Genomic DNA, 27,843 nt, shown 5'->3' with positions numbered 1-27,843 from the left:
AAGCTAACTTGCACTAGCGATGAGTTGCGGCTGGCTAGCTAGCGCTAGCACGGCTAAACATTGCAGTCGCTAATCCTGGCGTCCGTGGCGATAAATAAGCTACACGGTATCACAAAAGGAGTAGTAAGAAACAGAAGAAGAGTGAAAAGCTATGCTAACAGCTAAGCTAACACGAACGTAGTTTAGCGAAACACAACTACATTACTCATCAACTATAAACAACAAACTAGCAGGCAAGTTAATAAATAATAAGACTGACTGGCGAGAGTCCGGTCTTCGGAATTAAGTACAAAGTAGTCATTAAAACACACAATGGAAGTTCTGACTCACCCAAAATGTCATCAAAAGTTGCATGTTCGTGGTCCTAAGCAACAAGAGATAACATTGATCAGAAAAAGACGTCCTTGCCTTGACTGCAGTTTGAGTGTTTGACTCACGTAGAGGATGGGGATGATTGACGGGTCATCCCGGCGGATTATGGTGGGTACGTACTCCGCCTTGGGGACCTTGGAGGAGATCAGCTGAAGGTGAAGGAAAAGGAAAGAAAGTGTTTGATATCAAGGTTGGCTGATGCCAATTTTTTTTTTTATCATTAAAGTGACTAAAAAAAAAATTGCTTTTGATTGCATTTTCTATTTGGGCCAAAGAAATCAGCAAAAATGAGTGTGGGGCCGAAAAACATTTCAGATTGTGATGAAGGAAACCGTGTGTTAATGTTAGTCTAATGTACGAAAGGCCCAAGGGCCCTAATTAGACCTTAATTAGAGCTGCACCGCAACACAAAAATATGACAGCAGCATTCAATACGTACACATTCATTTGCTTTCTGGATAATTTTTTTCATACTTAATTTTTCACACTTTTTTGCTATCAATTTTCTGACATTTTTTGTGTGGACATGTTACTTTTTAAATGTTTTCTTTTCAGCCCACACCCCCCCTAAAAAAAAAAAATCCTGACTATTTGGGGGGCAATTTCAAAGACATTTTATGGTAATTTTCTGTCTTGTTTTGTTTTTGGACATTTTACAGTTACATTTTGAGCGTTTTTCTTTTCCTCCTTTTTTATTCAAATTTCTGACATTTTACGGTTACATTTTGAGCATTTTTCTTTTCCTCCTTTTTATTCAAATTTCTGACATTTTATGGTAATTTTCTGCTTTTCCTCTTCTTTTTTGGAAGTTTTATGGTCACTTTTTGGACACGTTTTAAACTTTTTCATCTACTTTCTTCTCTCTGACGAGTTAAAAATTTGGACTCTGCATTTTTTGAATATTTAATTCTTTTTTTTTAATCTAAATCATTCATTTATTTATTTGAAGAATATGTAATCAAAAAATTTCTACTACTATTTTTATTTTATTTTTCAAGATCCAAGATGTGTGAGGAGGTTGTAGACCGCTGTAATAGTCCAAAGTGTGAAATGTCTAACTTTCCAGTTTTGTGCAATGCAGCATTACTACCCTGTGATTACTCTGCCAATCATTATAATAACACACTGTCAGCAAAAAAGGAAGCATTATGGTTGGGTGGCGTTTTTGGTTCAGTGTATATTAGAGATGAGTATCCTAATCAATACATCATGCCCTGAAATAATTGAGGCCAAATGGAAAGCATTACTTGGCATTGGGCATCGCTGATTCACTCAGAACATTTATGGCCTTTTCTAAAACTCCAAGCTTGATCCGGATTTAGCGATCCGGTTCGTGAACATTCCCAACCATCACGTAGCGTATATGGCGTCTCACCATGATTTTGGGAGGTACAAAGTCATCTCCCTCGCAGGCAAGCCTCTCCATCTCTCTCTCCTCCTCCCAGTCGGCGGCATCGTCAACCCCGCCTTCGTCGAGGGTGCCGCAGGAAGTCTGCAGGTCCCCACCTTGAAAAGAAGACTGAACATTAATGAGCATTGGAGTGTGGTAGAAGGTTCGAGACAAGGGAGTGTATGTGGAGGGGGAGGACATATTCCAAAGGTGGAGAATAGTGCGCTGGAGGGGTGAAGTTCTTAATGGATGGTGTTGAGGCTAGAAAATGGCAGAGGCAGCTGTCAGACGTGTAAAAAGGAATGACTGATGGTGGGGAGACGAAGCAGATTTTTATCATAACATCACACTGGGAGTCGTAAAATATTTTTTTGTCTTCTTTAGATTGCCAGCAAAACCAAAATATAGCAGAGACAATCAATTTAAACTCCATTAGTAACAAATATTATTGTGCTCAATTGCGACTCTGGAAACAAAAAGTATTAACAGCGGCTTTCGTCTGATATGCCAGTTTGCCGACTGAGGAATTATTTAACATTTCGATGGAAATGTGATTACTGAATAGTCAATAGCGGGTTAAGCGGTGTTTAATCACTACTATGACAAGATGAGTTGAGTGTTTGAATTCCATGATGCTCTTTCCTCGTCATTACCCTCGAATGTTATTTGCTCCTCATTCAATTCAGATCCTACGAGGCAAAAAATGACACTTATAGAATTTCGACCGCATTTCAATTTGAAGTGCGTCGTTAAGCGAGTGAAGCAAATTAACTATTTATCAAATGGGTTCAAATGAAAACAAAATAGTTGAATGAACTGCAATTATTTTTGTGAATGAATGCATTTTGTAAATCATTGTGTGACTTTTGAATTCTGAGGTCAGTATGAATTATTTTTTTTTTAGCTATCGTGAGTAATGTCACATTAGCCAGCTTTATTTCCCTTCATCCCATTCATGCACAACAAATAACATCCAAAATGACTCATGCTGGCAGATTATTATTATTTTTTTTAAAGATTTCTTATTTTTTTATTAGCACAGACCTTTTCCCCCCTTTTAGTAGTAATTATATTTCTACATTACGTTTACACACATGGATCATAAATGACCCATGAGTGCAAGTGTTGTTGACCCTGAACAAAATATCGAAAATGGATGGATGGATGGATGACTTTTTTTTTTTGTATGTGTCAAATGTACATGTACAAAGACATTGGAAAAATGGAGACGCAGACACAGCGAGACCATCAGTGCGCCTCTTCCAGCGAATACCTTTTCTTCAGGAAAAAGAGTGACAACTCAACATTAGACGGCACTCAACAGTACATTTATCACGCAACGCACACTTGAAGATGGACATGGAGAGAAAACCAAAACCACAAAGACACAAAAACGCAGACGGTCAACGCACAAAGGCAACCGGCGAGCCACACGTTAACACAGCGGGTCAGAAAAACTCACACCACATACACGCAAAGCATTTTTGGTAGACGTACTCACAGAGGGGGGGCAGCACAAAGTTGAATTTGGGTCATAAAGGCACACAGACGGACAGGGGGGAAGATTTAACAGCAGAGACAGCGAGTTTGGGTTTGACTGCCATTTTGTGTTGGGGTGAGCGGCCATCTTGATACGCTGTCATCACATGTATACAACATTTCAGGGGATAGTAAAAAAAAAAGTGTGTGCCTCGTCGTCCTTTGCGATGTTCAACGTGTGTAAGCGTGTCCATGCAGTGCGGACTCACTGTCTCTGGGTTCGTGAGGAGAGTCAGTCTTGACAGGGGTGGGGTCACTCCAGGAGCGGCTGAAACTCTTCGATCTACGCTCAGCGAACGCTAGTGCAGGCGGGGGAGAGATCGTCACACGCGCGCACACACTTTTAGAACCCACAAACGACCCGAGTGCAGAGGCGGAGAGCAGCTACAAGCGCACAAATGAAGCCCACGTCCACACAACAAATGAGAAATTCCACGGCAAATTCATCCACGCATGCCGTTGTGGACCTCGGAAAAGGATCTTCCCAAAAAGCTAGAATTTTCCCAATCCGCGTCAATAGTTGTCTATATGTGCTCTGTGATTGGCTCCGCCCCCGTATGTTTGTTACAATTCTGGTGTTAGTAGCACTAAATTAAAGAAAGTACGAGACCATTCACACTAAACACACGCATTGTCCATGACTAATCTCGTTTGGAATATTTAAACTAACATTCAAAGCGAAGCCAGAGGAAAAAAAGACCACCTACAGGGTGGACACGCATTTCTTCTGACGCACACACAAACCCAGGAACTCCGGAAGTCCCCGAACACAACAACATTCGCAACCTCCCATATGCCAAAGCAGCGGTAAACAAAAAAAAAAAAAAGGAACACACACGGATGAAGGCGAGGTGAACAACACTTGACAATTTGCGCATCAATCACGCGCGCACGCGCGCGCGCACGTCTGACTCACTCTGCGCTTTAAGCCTTCTGCTGCCCACCATGCGAAGATGCTTCCGGAAGTTCCTTTGGGCAGGGAAAGCACGGAGGAAGAAGGAGGAGGAGGAGGAGGCAGCCAAATGTAAGGGCAGAGGAAGAGGGTGGGTGGGAGACAACAAAAGGGTTGAAAGACAAAACACGACATTATTAAGTCGCCGGTTATTATTCTTGTCAGCGTGGGCGGCAAAGGGGAGTCGACTCATTCGTGGAGCAACAGCAGGCAAGAGGAAAGCCCTCGTTCTTCACAAAGTGGAACTCGGTCAAGAGGATATTGATTTGAAGTTGCATCAAGTATTTGTCTTTGAACTTGGAAGCAGCATGTGGTTCAAGCGATGGTAGTTAGTGTACGTGACAGTGGGCTGCCCATTTTCAATATGTCATTTTGGAGTGATTACGTCAGTTGGAGCTCAGAAAATGTGCTCTTGATGGTAAAAAAAAATATTTTCCACATCAATTATTACATATGGCATACAGAACCCCCTCAATTCTCCATTTCATGAGTTGCAAGCAGTACACTTCTTTACATATTGACAAAATAAAACAACATTTTGTTATTTTCAGTGAGAGTGCTTTTGCTGATAATTATGATTTTTTTAATTATTATTTTGTCACGTACTATAACTATAGGTCTAGAGTACGTTCAGCTTTCGAATTGCTAGCTTTACGCTAGTTCTGCTTCTTTTAACCAGTGTGATTAAATTGTTGCTCTTTTAGCTGTCTTTTTTAATTTTTACTATTGGAATAGCTTTATGCAGTCTATTTCGAGGTATTTAATCTATTTTATACGTAACTATAGTTCTAAAGTACTATTAGCTTCCAAATTGCTAGCTTTATGCTAGTTTTGCTTTCTTCTAGCCAGTGTGATACAATTTTAGCTCTTTAAAAAATGAATAAATGTTTTTACTTGACAGTTTGGTGTAGCTTTATGCAGTTTATTTTGAGGTATTTAATCTAACTGTACATAACTGTACGTCTAGAGTATCAGTAGAAACTATTCTAGAATGGGCAGTAGAAGTAGAATAGAAGTATAAACTGTCCCAACCCGATAAACATTTATTTAGAATCCTGTCATATTTACATGAATTGAGCTGTGTTTTCCCTAAAATTGTCGACTTGAAATTTAGTATTGATTATTTGTAAAGAAAAATATTTGGACGTTAAACAACATAAATACATTAAATTATTTAATATATTTGATTACATAATTGGTTAATTAATTATATTCACATGTATACTGTAATAAACAACACATTCAAAAAAATTATCTTTTAATTATTAAAATTAACTATTTTACATATTTGCATACACATTGTAGCTTCTTTTTTTTTTTTTATTACCTCATCTACAAATAACCTCTGTCACTTTATTGGTGGCTCATGGCCCAAAATATACGTTTGTGTCTCACGTAATCTGTTCGAGCCTCCCAAGAAAACGACACATGATTGTTTTTCAAAAAGTAAAATCGCACTCTTATTATTAAATCTTACTTACTAAAAATGTACACTAATGACATCATTAAATAGAATGTAAAGAATTGACTTTATAATTGTTTTTATTACTTTAATTAATTAAACTGCTGTCGTATGCACATATGGATATACAGTACTGTTCATAAAAATGGTCACTAGAGCTGTAGTAATAAAAAAAAATCTTTGCAGAGGATAAAGAATGAAATCTTTTTTTTTTTTTCTTTTTAGTTTAGCTACCTTAGAACCTCACTGATGAAAATGTAAGACAATTTAACACTTTCAGGTCCCTTTTGAAGCATACAGTAGGAGTGAGCAACGCTGCAATTAAGATAACCGAGATTCACCCAAGGACAAAACAAGCATTTATACTCGCTAGCACCTAACCTGTGAACAATTTAAGAGTCTTCAATGAACCTAGAATGCATGGTGTTGGATCGGCAAAGGAAGTTGGGAGTACTCACAAAAAAACACACACACACAAAGCACAGAGAGAACATCCAGACTCAGTCAGAAAAGTGAGGCAGACATGCAAACTGCTAAGTCACCGTGCCGTATTAGGATGCAACTATCCATCCGTCCATTCTCCGAACCCTTTACCCTCGCTAGAGGTCGCAGGATGATGGAACTCGTGCGACAAAAATGTATGCGTTTTTCAGCCATATTGGCAAATTGAGGCCTGGAGTGTTGGGTTATATCACAGCGACGCCACATTAATGCATTTATTAATAATTTTTTACCTATATCTAGACAGGGGCGAAGCTAGAAATTTTTCAGTGAGGTGGCCATGATACATGCACACGCATGAATGAATGAATGAATGAATGAATGTGGTGTCGATAGTCAGAAGGCAAAATGGAGGCGGCCATTTGTGACAATAGGTCACTGTGATTGGCTGCTAGCTAGCGAATTAGCACATGAGATAGTAGAGATGGCACAATAGCAAAGAAACGGCAAAGAAAAAGAGACTTTCTAAAAAAAAGGTTAAGCTCAGTAATATGTTACTTTATCTGAAGATTTCTTCCTGGTTCTGGATATGTGTGACCTGTGGATGGTATGATAAACATGGACTTCTCGGCCATGTGCGCTGTGTTACTAAGGCCACCGTGTAGCTCTGCTCCTTTAGCTACATGTGATTATGAGGTAAACAATCTTTGCTGGGTTCTTCAATAGCGATGCTTCACTGGGTCCAATTCGGGCTACACAAATAATTTAAATCCTTTCTCCTGGGGGGTCGTTATTCAGGTACAAGAGAGCAATGAACAACGGTGTCGGCTAATGAGCTGTTGCAATGCTCTGCGGCATCTAAACACTGAATAAATGTCATTGCAAAAAATGAAACGGCAAACGGTGTTGCCGTGTCTGTTGTAATTCGGCCGTTGACATTTTTCTCATGACGTATAATGGCCTATGTTCCGCTGGAAATCTATTCAGCGTCTTTATTCATCCACAAAATAACAAGATCTGTTGTTATGTTCTTTCAGTCGCCATTTTTTCTATGTCACATCCGCAACTCTGTCTGTGTGTGTGTGTGTGTGTCCGCGCATATTTTCGAAAGTGGCATATGAATGAATAAAAAAAGTAAGTCTATAAAAAAAAAAGAAGAAGTCATTAGTTTTGTTTTGCCCTTGGTCTACTTCCATAAAAATGTCTGTAATAAAAATACAGAGAATGTCACTTACTCAGCAGTGACTTCAGAGATGTTTTTAAGCACAGAGCAGTTGTTCGAAGGTGAAAAAAGTTCTGCTCTTGCTAATTCAGAAAGCCAATTTTTCTCATTGGGCTATGGGGCAGTTATGATCCAGCCCAATGAATTTGGCCTAGCAACGCGTGTGCGTACCTTAACCACCTGGGGGCAGTATAACGCAGACGTCTGGCATCCATTTAATGAAAGGGTAAGAGCACGCCGTTTGTTCGAGCATCACATTTTTGTTTGCAAAAAGTCACTACTTTCATTATCTCTTATTGTGATTGATCATCCTTCACGTTTTATCATGTTTATTATTATTATTATTTAGCTAGAAGGAGCCCATCAACAAGACTTTGTGTCTTTCTATCCACGGCAATAGTAATAATAACTTCCGCTATCAGTCCATTTCATCGCGCTTTGTGAAGACAAAACTGCAAAACTTGTTGAGATAATGCACTGTTTTGCTTGTTATCGGGGGATTGAAAGGACAAGCTTTATTTTGGTAAACATAGCAAGACAAACTGCGACTGACAACACCGGCAGAAATGAGACAAAGATCGAGGCTGATGTTCAAGACAATATGCTTAAAAAAAAAAAACATCGCTCACCCTTTTAGATGAAACGACGAAAGCGGCAAGGTGATATAAAAGCATGCTGCGATGACAGCATGATAAATCACCTGCAGACTGCTATTAAACTGTCTTTGTTGTTTAGAACTTTGGCTAAAAGTGGCCTCATTAAATTCGTCAGCAGTAATATACAGAGTAAAAAAAAAATAGACACACACAGCAGGTGTCTCCTGTAGGTGGACGTATCCTAGTTTCCTTGCACAGAAAGATGCTCTTCTTTTTGGCAAGCTCTCTTTTCATTATTCTAAATGCCTTTTTACTACAACTGTTACCTGTGAAGAAATATATTTTCCCGTACACATTCAGTTGAACCACAATTCAAAAGCAAATGTCTGATTTTCTTTGGATCATTTTCATAACATTATTTATTAGATTCAAGTTATTTCTGCGACCACTGCAGGGTTTTTTCTTTCATTCACAATTAGGTCGACGTGTGCAAATATTAGACATATACTATAATAAAATATGAACATACAGTATTGGCTTTACACGATCAGGATTTTTCGATCGATCACAATTAGCGAACGAGTTGAAAAAAACTGATGACCTGATTCAATCAGAAGATGGAGCAATATATCTAATTAAAAAATATAGTACATTTACTCTACAATCGATCGCAAAAAAACGACATATAATTGACACCAATTGAAATGCAAAGGAAAAAAATCTTTACAAAAATAATGATCATGATGTCATTGATCGATTGGGCAAATTAAGACATTAAGGCCGATATTAAATAAAATGCAAAATATCGTCCGATGTAAGAATATGAAAAAAAGAATCTGATAATAAATCAATAAAAAAAACAGGAACCACTGCCCATAGAACAATGATATAGAGAATAAAAAGGAGCACTAAAAAAGCAGGGACGCCTGCCAACGCGTCATAGATCTTAACATTTACGATCCTTCAGTCTCTCTCTCTATATATCATTATATCTATATATGGCTGACTTTTCATAAAAGTCCTTTCTCAATACATTTTATCACTGCAAATAAATGTTCAAATGAATATGTATGAAATTCAATTAAGATGTCCGCCCAAAAAAAAGTGTCCTAAGCCAGAAACGTTGAGGAAAGTAATGAAGTGCCAACTTATTTGGATGTGCCCCAAATTGAATGGATTCGTCCTTGGCCCAAGTTACAGCTGTCAAGGAAGGCACTAATTAACTAACAAGCATACAAGTGGCAATGAAAAAAACACCACACACACACACACACACACACAAGAAAGTTCATTTCTTTAGCATGGCCAATTAAAACATGACACATCTACAAGAATTGAAATATATTGGTTGGTTAAATTCAACAACTGTGCAGACTAACAACAACAACAAAAAAACACTTCAGCCAAGGTAATAAATACTTAAAGAGCTGGTGTCAGGTATCAGGGGAGTTTCCAGCGTTCCCAAAAGTTCGTTGCGACCACTCACTTTGATTAAAGAACACGCAAGGCACGACCACACTGCCTGCAGATGGATGATAGTGACACGGCGGAGGAATTGAGAAGCGCTCGCTTGGTGTCAAGTGTCCCATCTGCCCGTGTGTGTTTGACACAACCATCTGAGCCCGAGTCTTAAGGACGTTAGCGCTGTCACCTCTCACCAAAGTGTTTTTGGAGTTATTCAATGTCTCACTTTGTCCTCGTCGCCCTAACTAATGCGAGAATCTCAAACTTAAAACCAACCTTGTACTTTCCTACCCCAAAAAAAAAAAAAAAAACGCCAACAGTGTGACAACCTGCTTAGAGCGTCCCCCCCCCCCCCCCCCTCTTCCTCTCTTCGCCTTCGTCAGATTAGTCTCAGCCTTGAGTATCAGAGCCAGCAGACGAGCGCAAACAGTACGAAAGCAAAGCCTGACGGGACACTTCGTACCTCTGGTTGACTTCTGCTGGATCCTGCTCCCTCTCTCTCCTTTTTCTCGGGCCAAATCCCCGGAAAGCCCTGCCAGGATGTGGCACAGTATTTATGGGATAAAAGAGGGAGAAGCCGGCGTAGAGAAGGGGGGGGGGGGGGGGCGGTAGTGCGGATGGGGGCTGATGCCAGTGTCTTTAGCTGCAGGGTTGAGTTTAGCGGTGGGTGGGGGGGATGCTAGTGACTGCAGGCAGCTGCTACAGCTTACAATGTAGCGTCAACTGTCATCACTAGCTTACTGCTTCATTTTTGTCAGTATGCTTGGAATACAGCAGGCAATTCCAACAAGTGCCACGGAAAATGATCCAACTCACTTCATTGGTCCGATGACACCGGGGAACACAATTTTGGTTGAGATTACGTCCAACGGCTGTTTTTAACTCATTTTTGGGTGTGGAATCCAAAACTGATCTCAGTTTTCTTTATCGTGTCAAGCATTCGAGCCATAGGAATCCCGTTTTTTTTAAACACAATGAAATAAATAAATGTATGTAAATGTAAATAAATAAAATACTAAGATGGAATAGTTACAAGCATCTCATCGGACTGTATCAGTTGTGGCTGTGCAACAAGCTGCCACGTAGCTGGAGATGAGTCCAATCTTTTTACTACAGTCTTTCTACAGTTAATCAGCGAAATTTTGCTTATCTGGACGGTAAGCTGTGGAGAGAAAAAAACTGACCGCACTTTTGGACGCAGCATGCCAATTTTAGTTTTAATCAGCATAAAAATGGAACTCTGATTTTTGTTTTCAAATTAGTTTTCCACTGTAATTATTTATCAAGGCAATTAATCAAGTTCAAATTGATATCATAAATGGGAGTAGAATTCAATTTTCAAATCTGCTCTTTCTCTCCCCGAAATTCACCTGCTAGCGGGAGTACTACTCTAGAAAGACCCTGGAACCAGAAAATCTGATTGGTTGACTCCTTATTGTATTGTACTTCCCGCATAATGTTTACAGAGATTCCTAAGACGCAACAATATGGGAGGCCAGAAAAGTTTGGAGCAGATGGACGGACAGCGACGCACGAGCAATCTCAACAAGATTCCTCAAGGCTGACACATCATTATGTGTCAAACCGTGTTGTGAAATGCATCACTTGCAATGTGTGGTTCAACAGTGATCAACACATTTTTGTGAAGATGATTAGCATTTGTTCTGCGCAGACACTGTGCGAGGAAAGTAACCCTGCCAATTACTGTACCTAAAATATGTCTTTATAATAATTGCTTATTATCGCTATGGCTTGTTCAGTTTTCCGCAAATGAATGATACTTTTTTGAAGTAGAAATGTAACAAAAATTTAACAAGAGGAGAAAAACACACAGCAGAAGTTCCGCATGGTTATGAGGTAAAGAGATTGATGGCCAACATAATTTTAACGTTGTGAGAATTGAGAAAAGTTGCCTCTACTCTTTATTAAGGTTTTAACGTGGTCATACTTTGATCTTGGGATGGATTGTTTATATTTTCAATATTTCCCATCACAACATTTCATGTCTTACAAAAAAACCTGTAATACAATTTTTAGTGGCTGATAGAAATCCTGGTGGTGTGTTTAGAGGAGATTTGCTTTTGACATGTAAGGAGAGCAGCGGTTGTGTTAGTTGGCTTCAATTGAGCAAAATGAAAGGGTTAGGCTTGGTTCTGTTAAGCGTCATGTTCAATTAGGACTGTTGCTTATCTTTAATTTGTAATAATCAGCTTGTTACGTTTACTTGAGAGAAAACTTGTGATTGTTCTTCGTGAAGAAAAGCAGTTCAGCGAATGGATGGATGGAATATGCTTATATGTAGCGAGCTATATAGTGTGCATACTGTGCACTCTTAAACATATCTCCATCTACGGTTTGTTTGTTAGCTATAAGTCAGGGATGTCAAACATACGAGACGATTTTGTAAAGTAAAAAATAAATAAATAATTGTAATGTCGGACCAATTAATCAGCCGGCCACAATCAAAACATATACATTCGTAATTTCACAAGAAGTCCTTAGATGAGCAATGGAATCGTCCTGGATGTCATTATTTTACACACAAACTAAAGATTACAGTTTGTTTAAAAACTTTTTTTTTTTTTAAATGATAGACCGACATAAACGTGTTGAATACGACACATATTCAATTACTGGTAACACAAATACATATGGCAAGGATTAGCGTCCTTATAACTTCATTAACTGTGCCACACAATGCATTCTGGGGAACATATGTATGCAAAACAGGTTGATTTAACACATCTGGAACTCATACAAGCAAAGTGTTTACGCGTTGCATTTGCATTTGTGTTATTTTTTTGGAACAATGATTACAGTTGACCTCTGTAATTTAGGGCTGACCCACAAAGGGTGAAAATCTGTGTATAATTGGCAGAAATTGTTTTTAAGTTATATACCATTATTTTCCCGATCCGGCCCACTTGGTAATATATTTTCCTCTATGCGGCCCCTGAGCTAATATGAGTTTGACACCCCTGCTATAAGTCAATGAGGCAGGCCAAGGATGAAGGTTAAATTGCAGATAAAGGTTAAAAAAAAAACAGCAATTATAATAAAAATAAAAATAAAACACAAAATTATAAAAGGCGGGTATAAATACTCACGATATCCTGAGTTGTTTGTCCCGATTTTAATTAGCATGCAAGAAGAGAAGGGAAGAAAAAACATAGTCATCAGGGTGCATCAAGTCTATAAAAACACAGACAGAGAGAGAAGGAAATAATTATTATTTGACCCCTCAAACCCATTTAGCGACTCTATGATTTAAACATTTGCTCTTAACAGGAGTTAACAAGCATCTAACTAATAATACAAATATAAAACAGAATACTTGTAAAAAATAAAAAAAGAATATGAACGTCTACAAATGTACCTTGAGTGTCAAACTACTCATGAATCCATCACAGAAAGTGCTCCCGAATCAAACCCTACCAATAAAACCCTCCCATAATATTTAATATTATTATAAAACATATTATACAACGCACTATAAATTTAAATGACATAATTAATGTGATGCATTGCATTCCTTGACCAAGCTTAAAGGAAATTAAAAGTCACTGGCAAGCATTACAGGACATCCGTCTAAAAGAATATAAAAATGACATGGTGCTAATGTAAGGCTGTACTCTGTAGCATAACATTTACATAAGGTTAGAGCAATGTGCTGTAATGTAAGCATGTTTACATATGTGCTTCAAACACTCACGCCTGCATGGTGGTTGTAGCGGTTTGAAATGAGAACATGTTTTCCTTGGGGAACCAGTTAGCATCATCTGCAATAAGAGACAAGAATGGCAAAGAATAAAATACAATAAATTGAACTAAATACTGGCAACAAAAAAAAAGATACGAAAAAGCAGTATGCTTGAAATATGAAAGCACAAAAGCGGCACCAGCACTTCACAGTTCAACACTCCACAAATGGAGAGAGAGGAGACACACGGGAAGAGATAGCAGGAAAAAAAGAGATAGGAGACAAAAAGTCAGAAAAATACAGGCCACTGTGTTACAGCCAACATCAAACCCATAGTGCTCAACAGACCAGCGAGGAAATAGATCTTGAAAAGGTTTAGCTTTACAATTAAAAACAACAACAAAAAATCTTAGGTAGTGTTATTTTCATCTGGTTACTTGAGGTACTACGTTTCCACATTATTGTATGTGTGTTGACCTTAGCCTAATAGCAGCATCTCAAACTGTATTTAACTTTTTGATGTTTACTCTATCTAGCTTGTGTTAGCTAAATGTTGTGGCCTCTGTCAACATTTTGATTGCTAACACTCGTCATGTTGTTAGCTAGTTGTATAATTCTGGTTTAGTTTTGTCTATTTTAGTCTTTATGTTAGGAGAGGTGACACAAGCACTAACTTTAGCCCATGTTAGCTGAATGTTATCAAGATGTTAGCCAGGATTATCAGTGTTTCATATTACGGTGTCTTTATTAGCAATATTAGCTTCACGACTAGCAGTACAGCGTTTCCTCACCTTTTCCACAAACATTTTATCAAATTTTCAAATAAAAAATAATCCTCACAAATCAAACTACAATGATCCAATGTTTTTCAATGAGAGGAGAGCTGCGTTTTACCAAGGGAAAATGTTGCATTCGAGGAAAGTGGGAAATAAGGGTTATCCCACTTGGATTGTGTCAGTTCAGAGGCAAATGTTCAGACATATGTTCAGGTGACACAATGTGATTTGGAATGGTTAACCAAAACAACAAACAATTTATTTATTTACATTTGGTCCATTTGAGGGCGGAACCTGGACATTCCGATTTCAAACCCTCCTCGAAAGCAGCATACGACCGCTATTTTGACGTCATTTCGGAATTGTCAATAGGTAAATTTCCGAGAAGTCAAGGCTGACTTTTTTCTCTCTCCATTATTCATTTATTTATTTTATTTTATTTAGGGGCGGTAGGGATTTACACCTCTATTAAACCATTACGCATATATTAAATAAATCAATAATATTTTTGGACGGCGTATGTATGCCCCACAACTGTGATTGTTTGTCAGCATGAGTTTAAAATTATTTTGCAGTGTTTTGGTATTATTGTTGATCATAGTTAGGACCCAGTATATTTAGGGTTTAAGCTATATAGTGGCAGGGCTCGACTTTTATCCCTTTACTGTATTCCAAAAGCTACTTCTTCTCCGGTCTTTAGCACAAAACCCACTGCAGGATCTTCTGACCCAGTTCCAAAGCCATTTGTAATTTAGTGCCTCTCCTCTTCTGTGTGTCCCCTGCCCTCTCACCTCTCTCCAGCCCAGTCACCCGGTCCACACTCCACATCCTCTCTAGCCGTCGGTGCTGCTTGCCTGGCTCTCGGGACGCACTTTCTAGATCCAAGGACCCTTGGCTCCGAGAGGGGACGGCGCTGCAGGACTCGCACGCCAGCCCGCTGCATTCTGCCTCCCCTTTACCGCCGTCTCCCCAGCTGCGGATGTTGTGGGCGCTGACGGAGGTTTGCAGGGGGGGCTGAGCCAGGTGATGGTGGTGGGAGTGGTGGTGCGCCACATGGTGGGAGTGAGACCCCGAGACGCTCATGGCTTGCTGGTTACTGCTTCCGCTTGGCCCGCAGGCTCCCCCGCTGCTTGAGGGTCCTGTGTGGTGGTGGTGGTGGTTGCCGTGGTGATGGTGGGTGCCGCCACCGCTGCCGGCGCCACGGCTGCTCCCCGTTTGTTGGTACTGGGTTGGAGACGAGGAGGAGGACGAAGGGGAAGTGGAGGGTTGGATCAAGGTAGAGTGTCCGCCTCCACTGCTACCTTTGGGACCCACTCCTCCACTCCCTGACCTCTCCTTTAAAACATCCAGTTCCAGGCTCTCCTTGCTACCCCGGCCGCCACTCATCAGCATACCGTGCTGGGTGGTGATGGTATAGACACGGGCAGGCTGCAGAGTGCACTCCACGCCCTTCTGCTTGTCCTCCTCCACTGAGAAGCTGCGTTCGAGGGATAACCGCACCGGCTTACTGGAAACAGTTACGGACGGAGGCGGTTGATGGTGTCGACCCAAAGACGTTTTCACTACTATGTCCTCTGGAGTATCTTTGGAGTCCTTGTTGTTGTCGGAGCACAGATGAAGGTGGTTGTTGTTGGGGCCGGTGGTCTCAGATGGCGACTCTGGGTCAGCACCCGCCAAGGTTTCACGCAGGAGATGAGCTAGAGGTTCAAGAAAGGGAAGGTGGAAAATCACTAAGTATCAAGTCACTGTAAAAAAAAAAAGAAGAAAAAAAAAAGGGAATATCACTTGAAAAAAAACGTACGTTTTGTCACTCAAATTCTAAGTAAATTTTACAAGGAGAGTTTTGAGCACATTTTACCAGTTAAATACAAATAAAAAAAACTCATGAACTCATGACCTTCAACTTGGGAAAAAGCCACTATACCACCTGAGCCATGCCACTCTTGCTGTTTGCCACTTTACTGCATTGATGGTATGGCCATAATAAGACAAAAAAATTGGTCTCTAGAGGTACAAGGATTCCGCCTAACACCATCAATCTACTAACACACAGCAGGAGCGGCATGGCTCAGGTGGTAGAGTGGCTGTCTCTCAACTTGAAGGTTGTGGGTTAGTTCCTCAACCCTTAAGTAGCTTTTTTTTTTTTCTAATAAACTGGTCAAATGTACTCAAAACTCCTCTTGTAAAATCGACTTAGAATTTCTGAGTGAATAAACTTTAGTAGGATTTTTTGTGCGTTTTTGTTTTTTTGCAGTGTATGTCGAGGCGCTGCTGAGAAGTAAAGAAAAATCACTTCTGCGCAAGTCAAGGACAGGAGATCACAACCCTGCTTGTCTACGCATGGCGAAAATGAAGGGGAATGAATGAACCAAACGACGGAATGTCAGGACGGCAAAAACGCTGACCTGATCCGTTTCGGTTGTCAGGGTGTGTGAGGGACAGGTACTCTCCAAATGCCCGTGCTGCTCTGTGGACAAACACACACATAACGCCATCAATTGATGGGTGTGTTGGAAGGATGGGTGGAAAAACACCGCAAGCAAAAGGGTAGAGAAAGAGAGAAGTGCAAGCTGAGTCCAAATTATAACCTTAATTGTCTTCTTTGTAGGCTCACGCCACCCACAGATTAAGATGCAGCTGTTTTATCTGCATACTTCAGGCAGCCTCACAAAGAGAGAGAGAAAGGGAGAGAGAGTAAATAGAGAGAGAGAGAGGGACAGCGGGGGAGGACGCAGGGTGGATGGTTTCAGGTAGACAACATTTCAAAGCATGACCTCAGTTTGCAGCAGAGGGAGACCATAAATATTTGGTTCTTCCGCTTCTACTACATTCTCCAAAACACTCACACACCCTTTTGCCGGTAACTAGCGGATGAAAAATCTCTCAGCATCGCTAGCCGAGTATCTAAATGGCTCCTTCAGCCAAATATAGCTAAATCCTATTTCTGAAAATGAAAGGACAATTCTTACAGAATTTGCTTGTTGAAGCCGGGATGCCAAATATGCAATTAAGAGAAATCCCCAGATACCGGACCATAAAAACGGTCAGTATGGGGGATGACTTCAGAGTAATTTGTCTGATTTAGAAGCAAGACAGCATTAAACTACAAAATTAAATGTAACAAATGAGACAGATGTGACAAAGAACTGCATCTTTAACATTAGCCATATTATTTTAAACAAGGTTTTTGTTGTTCAAATCCAAACGAGAAAGATGTTTTGTGACCACAGCAGTGTGTTTAGCTTCAACCTTACACAGCTAAAGGTAGATCATGTAAGGTCAGATATGAAAACAGACTAAACGTGTGACTTAGCTGAACCCTGCTGCTCGGTGGGAAAGTACGCAACGTGCTGTCATTTTCGAAAAGGTCCAATAATTCAGCCTCGGGCTTACCTCTAATGAGACGCATTTTGTCATTTGAGTGATGACATTGCTATGCAGCATGATATAAATGAGCAGAAGAACAGATGAATACACATCTCACCAATGGGAAATATTCAACCACAATAATTATAGGAACAACAGTCCATTATTGTGATGTGGAATGAAAGGAGGAAATGAGGAAAGTGGGTATGACTCTATTAATATTAATAAATCCCGCTAGCAATTCTCATGCGATAATTCCCTCGGATTACATTCTTTGATGGCAAAACTAGTTAACCAATTTCCATGAAACGTAATGTTTAACGCAAGGACCCAGTAAATTGTGGTGTGACATAATTAACCAACAAAAAACAGAATCATCTATACATGGAGCAGGTCTAGGTACCACATTCATCATTTATCTGCCGTTTTTGGATGCACCACTGGAAACAGATGCCTACTATTACTTGGAAGGGAACGATTAGACGGTTAGTGACAGACTAAAAAAAAATTAAAACTCATTCACTGCCAGCCATTTTAGAACATTTCTAAATTTTCAATAACCACAAGGTTTGAACATTGAGAATGTTTAAACTCGAGAGAAATGTCAGAAAATGTAAATGCCTCGATGAGAAAAGTGTATAAAAACTGTGTGGTGAGGGGTTTTAGGGCCTTAAAACATTTATGATAAATGTAAAACATAAAGCTAACTACTTTGCGGATTTCATTTATTGCGGGTATTTTTTGGAAGCTAACCCCAGCGGAAAAACCAAACGAACACTGAAAACCGACAGTAGAAAAATGTGGGTTGCACAAAATGCAGCCATTAGTCCCATGGAATCGCAAACTGTGTTTATTTCTTATAAAATGGGGCAACGATGTCATCTACTGGTGCTTGGGCTTCAGTAAAGTTGTTTCCAAGTTTGACATTTACAGTGGAGCATAATCAGATTCTCCCTCATCTAGCCCCGTTGAAAAAAAATGTAATTGACAAGTATACTTGTCAATGGCAGGGAAGAGACAAGAACATGCAGCACTATAAGACACAAATGACATTGCTGTCTATTTAGCACCCAGCACGGAACACCACGGGCATAAGATGATAAACATGTGATACACGGAATAGTAAGTTAGAGAAGTAAAGTGAGAAAGTGTCCAACATTAACGGTAGCTCAATGGCCCAGTTATGGTGCAGTGTCACTCACGTTACTGTGTACTGCTGGCTAGCGCTAGCTAGTGTGGCTAAACACGGTGAAGAGACACTTATCCAATGATGGCAAATGAGCGACACTCCTGACAAGTATCGTTATCACGGAAGGAGGGCAAGTAGTAATTAACAGGAGAATACGGCGAAGCCATGCTAACCGCTATGCTATAGTGGAATGCCAACGGTTCACTTTTCAATACAGTACACTTTCCTATGAAGTGTGGCGGAACTGTTACCGCTGTGAACAGCTAATTAGCAGGTAAATTAATTACTGTCTAGAGAGCAAATAATTCACAGATACTGTTTACGCAGGACAAGTAAAAAAGAAAAAAGAAAAAAAGGAAATTAACTCATATGATGAGAGAAGGAGTCTAAAAGGTTATAATTATAATATCAGCAATGTGAGATCTACTCAATAAATGTTGTATCTTTAGGGTAGAATCTTTACAGACTTGAGAGTGTGCAATAGTGATAGAGAGCGACAGAGCCACAATAACGAACACAGTAATAATAGCACTACAGAGATGGCAAAGTGCCACATTGAACTATGAGTCAACTGTTGAAAATGTTGATGGCAAGTAAAAAGAAGGTGCATGAATGAACGTCTGCTGGTTTCATAACCAGTCATGTAGTCCTCAAAGTGAAAAAATCTCTGTTGATTTGCATTTGAGTACAGTCTGGAGTTTGAACATTTTGGAGATATAAGGTTGATTTTTCCAAAGCCCGACTCGTCCTTAGCAGACCACTCGATGCTGACTGACTAATGAGCAGTAACTAGCGCCAGCAAGTGCTGGCTGACTAATAAATCTGCTGCAAGTCAAAATGCTTCTTTTTACTGGATGGGTGTTAAAGGCATTATCATTAATTTATTAAATTTGGATTGATGCCCTGTCAGATTATAACCTGGAGTGTTTTCAGCTACAACAGTATTATCCCACCATATATTCAGAAAAACGGAGGTGTTTTGAGTGGTTGTACCCAACACCCCATTTGACCCACCAACCCGAAATACACCATCAAGAAAGAAAAAAAAAATCTCTGATGCTCTAATCTTTTCCTTCTCTCCCAAACATTAAAAATTTTCATTTCATGCACTTTGTGTCCTCTAATCTCCTGGTTGCCTCTTCTCTCGCTCTCGCTCTTCTGTGGATTCCTCAAGAGTCAAAGTGATTGAACAAAGCTGCTTAAATGAAATGGCTTTAAAGACGAACTAACAGTGAACTCCGAAAACAAGTCATATACACATTTGAGAGCCAAAAGCAAATGAATTCAAATGCTCCTGGGAATCAGAGAGGTTCAGGATTTTCTCTCTCTCTCTCTCTGGAATAGTAAGTTAACACTCGAGGAAAACTCTTCAAATGGCTGCATTTACATTTCATGGTCCAACTGACCCAATTCTAGGGATTGGCATAGTCTTCAACTAATTGATTCGCAGACAAAAAAAATAAAAAGACGTAGGCATAAAATCGGAATTGAACAGCCTTTGAGGATTGACGCGAGTGACTCGGGTGTTTATCGTCTACAGCGACTCCCCTCGAGGCTAGGATGTTAACCCTCCTCACAGACTTGACGTGTTACAACCACTCAGCTCCAACACAGCTCCTCACTAAAAATAGGACATCATGCAATGCCTCTGCAATCCCGCACATCGTGAAGGGATGTTTCTATGGATGAGCAAAAAAATTAATAAATAGTGGTCGGGCGAACATACGGTGTTCCACAGGGTTCAATTGCAGGGCCTCTGCTGTTTTGGGATGCACTTGGCAACGACTCCACAACAGTAGAAGCATCTATTGAAGCGGTTGAAACATGCACGCAGACCCCGTTCAAGGACCCGCATGATGAATGCGGTAGCCGCTGTAATCAGCAGGTGTCTCTCTGAAGTTCCGCGTTGTATTATTCAGCAGGCCGCTTGATTGGAATCAGCAAACAATGGTGCCGAGCGCTCGCCATCATCATGCATTATGTGACAGGAAATGGAGAATGAAACAGAGCGAGCAAGGCGCCACTCAGTCCATCCATTAGAACAAATTATTTTTCGGTTTCTCCATGATGACAAGTGGAAGAAATGTTTGACAGTCAATTTGAAAGGAAATGCATTCTGAGAGCGCTGAGAAGTAGTAGCAACAAGCAGTGGAGTGATTTTGAGGGGATGGGGGAAATGGTGCGGCGTATGTTTCCACACTGTCAAATGCACTTTTGAAATGTTCAGGTTTTCTTTACGACTTTAATTTTGTAATATTACAACTTCATTTTCTTAACTTCAAGACTTAAAAAAATAATTTAAATTATTTAAAGACATGACTTTTTGCCATTACATTACGACTTTAATCCCCCCCCCCCCATATTACTACTTTATATTGTAATACATCTTTATTGTCAGAATACATCATCATTGTACTAAACTTTTTTTTTTATTATCATATTACTACTTTAACACCTTTAATTCTCATCATTTTGTTTCCTTGTGATATAGTATGAAAAGGCTAAAAGTTAAAAGGCTAAAGGTTAAAAAAAATGCTAATAAACATGAAATATAACATGATGTCTTATATCGTCGAGCAGATCAATGATTGGGCAAATTAAGACATTACAGTCAACAATTAATCTATGTTTATTCTTGGGGAAAACAAAAATATATATATTGTAGCACATATTGTCCCTTGCATTATTGTCATCACTTTCTGGCTTTTTATTGCACAATGTTGGTTTATTTTCATTTGATCAGCCCTAATAAGCCTTCATAGTTTGTACAATGTTAAGCCACGATTTTGCAGATATTCATTATTCGGGTAACATCACATTCCCTGCCTAGTTGCAAGGCAGATTTTGTGACACGCAAACCTCCTTTCAGCTGGGGTAGGCTACAAGTCACAATAATGTAGACAAAGGGTTCTGCAGTGCATCCACTCTATCTCATGCCATTAAATAAAAAATCTCATCAAACCATCTCAGAATTTTCCCAAATGCAATTTTTCTTGTGTTGGTGCCTTTGAGTCGTATTTTATTAGATGGCCATTTTTATTGAGTATCTCGCAGACGTTTTTGGTGAGGGCTTTTTAATTCATGTTTGCTGCCTTGGATATAATTTAACAGTATTTCATGCAATGTAATGTTTTTTGCCTTTAAAAAGTTATACATTCAGTAAATATATAAACATGATGGATGGTGATATGCCATTTCAGCTCCACGCGTACATTGCAGGTAGACACAGAAGGATACTTATGATAAATTATGCCGCCATGGGCACTAAGTCATCACATTATCGACTCACATCTGATTGTCTCCTGGCTATTCCCAGTGCCATTTAACACAGTGGCCATATATCTTGAGAGGACAGGAGTCTTGTGGTTAAAAACACTTCCTGGCAGCGTTCCCATTGGTTTGAATACCATCAGGCCAAATGTCCCTCCAGGCGTCTCGCCGCCGTAAACAATGGGCTGCCGAGCAAACAGATGCCTCACTCTCAGCGCGCTTTGATTGAATCTCCTCATCCTCTCGGACAGACTAATTGAATTAGGTCTCCTCGCAGTACGCGCAGCTTTGCAGCAGGAACCTGTTGAGAGGCCTGCTGCGCGGGTTCCTTTACCACCCCACACAACCCCAATGTTATGTGATTGCAAGTCAAGCATGGGATTTGCAAGACAATGAAAACATCAACAACTCTCGATGAATACACAACAATCAACTCCGACAATTACCATACACATTTTTCACGTGAATGCTTTTGAACCCAGCTACCTCTGCCATATTAATCTAAATGTCCATCTAAATCAAGGATGGACATATTTATAATAATATAACTATTGTAACTATTTTGCTGTGTTTGGTTAAATATGTCTAAAATAAAAAATAATAATAGTAATAATAAAAAAAATATATAATAATAATAATAATAATTGTTATTATATTATTATTTATTTATTTATTTATTTAAGACATTTATTGGAACACCACGGGGATAAAATAATAATGATAATAACAACAATAACAACAATTATTATCATTATTATTAATATTATTATTATTATAATTTATTTTTAATTTATTTATCTATTTTAGATATCTATATTTTTTTTTTTACCAATGACAGCATAATAGTTTTGCCTTCTTTTTTTTTTTAAGAGTATTTAATTAGCAGAGACAGCCTGGGACTCCCTGACATACAAAGCTTAACTTCAACATACTTTATTAACACCAATTACTTTACTACTTTCCTATTCAGACAGTACTTTGTGGACAACAATTACAAAGGGAGTTAATACAATGACTGATGGGAATGAGGAAATCTGAGTTGAGATACTTTCAATAAAACTGCACTGTCCCAATAAATATCCAGCCAGTCAGTCAGCATGTTTAACGGTGACACATTTATAGTCTGTCTACAAAGAGGAGACAGATGGAGAGGAAAATGCGATGGTGAAATTGTTCAAGTGAGCACACTTAACTAAGAATCAGGAATCACAAAGTGTGATCAGTAACATTCACGAAAAACCGATCCTCCTTTATGTCAATTTGTATAATTATTTCATTCACTGCCATTGACGGCACGTCAAAAATCCATTTTAACTGGACTGCCGTTGAATGAGTTATTAGCTCAAGGAGGGATGGGGGAGTGGGGGGGAGGGGGATTAGTATGCAACCAAGTACAGTGGCTCGTGACAAAAGACCACACCTGTCGACCATCATGGATACACTAAGGATATTTCATTTGCATCCTTGTGTAAAATCCTTTCATCTGTCACGCCCTCGCAATGCTAACCCCTTGTCCGACGGCTTTGGGGCGTGACTGCATCAGGTCTCCTCTTTCCTCTCTGCTGGGGAGAGCGCCATCAAAGCTTTTTTACGATCCATGTGACAGCATTGGAGAGCCTCCATTGAAGGCTCTCAGTGTCTCATGTGCTGCTGGAGGCGAGAGAGTGACCTGTTTCGTAACCAGCCATCCATAAACATGAAGACATACTCTCTTTGTCATAGAGTAGCTTTTCCTGTGGCACAGTGTTTTCATGGTCTTTTTTTCGTGTGCCGTTTCCCATTAAGTTTAAGTTACAGCCTCAGTCTTTAAATAAAACTTGGATATTGTAGATTTTGATTATTGCAAAGGTTTCCTGGTCAGATGACACCAATCACAGTTTTAGGACAGGTAACACATGAATATTCATGAAGTTGAAGAATAGCAGTTTAGTGCTGGTCTCGACAAAAAAATACCAGGTCTGGCCAGTCCGAGACCGAGCCAAGACCAAGACTTTCAAAAGTCAAAGTCAAGACAAGAACAAGACACTCAAAATGTGGTTGTGAGACCAAGAGCAGATACAATGAAAACAGCAGAGGCCCCAGAATTGAACCCTGCGGAACACCATATGAAGTGGGGCAGTGCAGGACACTTGTGTGAGGGGTTGCTCATGTTAAAAAATAAATAAATAAATCACTGTTGTGTACCCTCTGCTGAAGGCAAATAACCACTTCTCTTATTCAATCAGGGGAGAAATATGTGGTGTAACTAGTAAATAATTAGTGATATTGGCTTACGAATGCCCCAACATTGTAAACAGCAGACATCAGCTACGTTGTCACACAATTCGCCGAATCACTGGAACAAGCAGTCAAACACACAAATGCAAGAGAAAAAAAAACACAAGGAGCAAGAAGCAGATGCTACGAGACACAAAACCGTCATCACTCCAATCACTCGACGTGCCTTGCTAGGCCACGCCACTTAAAGGCACACCAACCAACGAACGTACTACAAATGTATGTGTTAAAATATAGCGAAAAGCACTTTGGCATGCCCGCTTGTACATTTGCAGGGTCATGTGCCGGTGAGTATCTAATAAATATTGGATGTGATTGAGCAGCGTTTCCCATCAGCAGGAGCTAAGGCTCATAGCGCGATTAGCGCACCAGAATTAAACCGGGCCATACGCCTGACTGCTTTTAAAGAGGATTTTAAGACATAAGCCTCTTTTAATTAGGGACAGAGTGTTTGACTAGGGACAAAAGTTGTCCTCGAATTTGGCTAACCATGGAATATTGAAATATGAGTAGCTCATTAAAATGAATGGATGCCATTATTCTATTTTGTTGTTGAACTCTCTATAACATTATAGTTAAATGGCATAATTAGAATGTAAAGACTCTTGACCACAATTTAAAGGACATTGTGCTGCTCCTTCTGGTGTGCGCGCCTTGACCACCAGGGGGCAGTATAGCAGGACAGAGACACATACGAAGATAGAACGCAGTATAGGGATATTGATAATTTTTCACAAAGAATAATATATATAAGCCTGTGAGTTTTGTTAGCTTGTCGGTTGTTTGTTAGCATTAAGCTAACTAGACCGTTGTAAGGCAAAGGCAACCAATGGTGTACCAATCAGTCGGTAGTTAAAAAATAAAAATTAAAAAAATTGCGGGCCTAAAAAAGCATACAACAGAACCTACAGTCACAAATCTTTGGTGAAAATGCAACTCAATTGTGCAATGATTGCATATCAATAATGCGAAAATAGGTTCCAACTGACTCTTTCTCTGTCCAGTGGAAAGACACCATCAGTCCCAATAAAGCCACATCATGTCATTGGCCTATGGTGCAGCTGTAATTGAGCCTAATGAAGAGATGTGGAATTTTCGCATTAAGTTATATAGGAGTATACTAGAGTTCGCATATTTTGATCATTCCAAGTCACACTCCACAAGTTAATCCCCTGTGATGGAAAATCAAAGCTAACCGTTCAAGTGCTCACAATGTAAGGACCAGCAAAGAACCACCATTTGACTTCTCTGTGACCTGTGTCTCAAACTGCTGCCAACCGTCAAAACAAATCAAAGAACTGTTATAGCCGTCTATGGAATTGGAATATCAAAGTTGAAAACAATGCAAACAAAACTGTGTGTGCTTACACACATAAACAAATGCACATATGACTTCTGCACTGTCCCGAGAATCTGACAGTTCCTGGTCGAGAACATTGCCATGCTTGAGCAACCTCCTGGCGAAGAACTCTGTGATTCTGACCCCCAAAAAAAAAAGTGAATGATTGATGGAGCCAATTAGGAAGTGAAACTTGGTGGTGCAGAGCACAAATAGTTAAAAAAAAAAAAAACGCTTAGCATAGCTTCTTCTACTTTTTCAGGGTTTCTGGGTGTTTATTCAACACCAGGAGAAGAGTAAAACAGACAACGAACACACTCATATATAAACTGGCCCCGCCTTTTAAGCTTCTGTGGCGATTAGCAAATCTACTACTCGGGCTGTCAATTACAATTTACAATGAATTCACGATTAATCGCTATTTAGGTTTTTCATACTCTTGTGACACATTGAGTCGTAGATTTGTGTTGAGGTAATTGTCTACCTCGAGATGACGTTCATGTTTCATGTTGGACATTGGTGACAGAAACAGTGCGTTTTTCTTTTCAAATTCAGAGCAATTGGCATTTGAAACATTGAGGAACTCGTGGACTCCAGGGCATTTTGTTCATTATAAATTACAAGTAGTCTCCAAAAACATATATATATTTTTTTATCACATTCATTAATATTAAATTGCGTTATAGTGACTCCTTTGCACCATGTTGCAATGTAAAATAAACCATGAACAGCAATGTGATTTCAATGAGACAATCATTTATTGCCGGTTCACTCTCTACAATTTCTGGCAATCCAGAAGCCCCGTGGCACCACGCTACCTCTCACAGGTGAGCATTGGTACTACGACAGCAATCTGGTTTAGGGAGGAGACTCATGATTGCCATTGAGATATTATTTGTGTAGCAGCTACACCACATACCAAAACAGCAGACTGGGTTGTCGGTTAAGATGTTGGAAATGAGAACACGCGTACCTGGAAGGCAGAATGTCAAAAAAAAAAATTTTACCAAACAGGGGTACAATCGAATCTATTTGAAGGATGGAAATCTCCTCCTTCCCCTGCCGCCTTCCTAACAATGCAGGCTTCCCACTCAGGACAGCCTGTGTAGCCTCTCGCCAATCTGTATGAGAAGCACATCTCCTTCTCAAGGTGGCACACATACAAACGCGGCTCTGCATGCAAACAAGGCAGCGAGAAAGGGTGAGAGACGGCGAGCAAGGTAGATGACGTAACAGCATGTCGGCCCACATGTGTGATGCGGAGTTCAAGGTCATTCATTGATAGGAATTGGAATCATACGGCGTCACGGAGACAAGACGTTCCATATATAAAAAAAATTGTAATAATTCACATCAGCCTGTATGGTTTCCTCAGACTGAACTGTATGGACTCCTGCCAAAGTGTCTGCCGTGCCAGACTGAAGTAAGAATGATGGATGATCACTTCCTTATGAGTTGATTGATGGACAGATTGACATTTTTTTTGTTTCATGCTGTTTTGCAGTGCAGTGCAGTGCAGTGCAGCCCCCCCGCATGACTTTCATTACACAATGACGCTTCATTCACAAATAGAGAGTCGAGTCTACAACGTGTCCTGCATTGGACTCCCTACCCGAGGAATTTTGGTGCGCCATTTCAGACGGGACAAGGGGGGTGGGGGGGGAAGGAAGCTCCACCATGGCACATTATTAGAACGTAAACTTCACTTTAAACACACAAATGAAAAGGAAAAGAGAGCTCAGCTGGCTGTCACTCACCTAACTTTTGCCGCCACGGACGATATCGCGTCGTTTCTCAAATTCCTCCTTTTGGACGCGGCGGTTCCCATGCTGACATGGAAACGACGCAGACACAAAGCGAATCATTCCCACCACTATTTTTTATTTATTTATTTTTTTTTTAAACACACTCGCTCTCTTTCTTGTGGATGGATGTCAGAATGCGGCAAAGAGGAAATCCAGCCAGCAGAAATAAATAAATAAATAAATAAAAGAAAGGCAGCACGTGCACAGGAGTCCGCGCGGAAGTACACGCGTGGAGTCCTCCTCGTTCTCTGCTCTGTGGCTCATTGATGTGCACCGACAGAGCCAGAGAGAGCCAGAGAGAGAGAGAGAGAGAGAGAGAGAGAGGGAGGGTGGAGAGATCATCACACCATCAGCAGCAGCAGCAGCAGCAGAAACACAGAGGGGAGGGGGCGTGCAAGTGGCATGTGATGGACACGAGTGGTGGCATTCCCCCGCAGGAACCCCTGCAACGTGCATCCGTCGCGAGCCGTAGTGTATCGTTGCAGTGGACGCGCGCGGCTTGATTTGATGTGTTCATATTCCCGCGCTATTTTCACCCACAGGCAATAATAAAAATTGCATTTATCCATGCCAGGGTCAAGCCATGGCGAGCATAAAAACCTTTATGAGTTGCAAAGGCAAGGAAGAGTTTGCAGAATATAGCCTCACTTCAGTGTAAGGGTTATTAATCAAAAATTAATCGA

General features: G+C 40.1%; 1 protein-coding gene across 1 annotated transcript in view; it reads right to left on the bottom strand.

Moving 5' to 3' along the window:
* The window catches only part of nsmfa (NMDA receptor synaptonuclear signaling and neuronal migration factor a), a 32,501-nt gene extending 5,062 nt beyond the window's left edge, over window positions 1-27,439 (bottom strand). Inside the window, exons 1-9 of the mRNA XM_086095862.1 lie at window positions 27,113-27,439; window positions 16,320-16,381; window positions 14,706-15,611; window positions 13,151-13,217; window positions 4,218-4,270; window positions 3,511-3,600; window positions 1,748-1,878; window positions 438-521; window positions 331-364 (exon numbers count right to left, since the gene is read on the bottom strand). Coding sequence (XP_085951988.1) covers window positions 331-364; window positions 438-521; window positions 1,748-1,878; window positions 3,511-3,600; window positions 4,218-4,270; window positions 13,151-13,217; window positions 14,706-15,611; window positions 16,320-16,381; window positions 27,113-27,183 — 1,498 coding nt within the window. The 5' untranslated portion in view covers window positions 27,184-27,439. The remainder of the gene's footprint in view (window positions 1-330; window positions 365-437; window positions 522-1,747; window positions 1,879-3,510; window positions 3,601-4,217; window positions 4,271-13,150; window positions 13,218-14,705; window positions 15,612-16,319; window positions 16,382-27,112) is intronic.
* Window positions 27,440-27,843: the final 404 nt, after the last annotated feature.

Source organism: Leptonotus elevatus, chromosome 15 (genome assembly GCF_054856555.1).
Source record: "Leptonotus elevatus isolate MCC_2025b chromosome 15, RoL_Lele_1.0, whole genome shotgun sequence".
NCBI lineage: Eukaryota > Metazoa > Chordata > Actinopteri > Syngnathiformes > Syngnathidae > Leptonotus > Leptonotus elevatus.
Note: the sequence above shows the minus strand (reverse complement) of the source record. Positions and strands in the feature narration are given on the sequence as shown.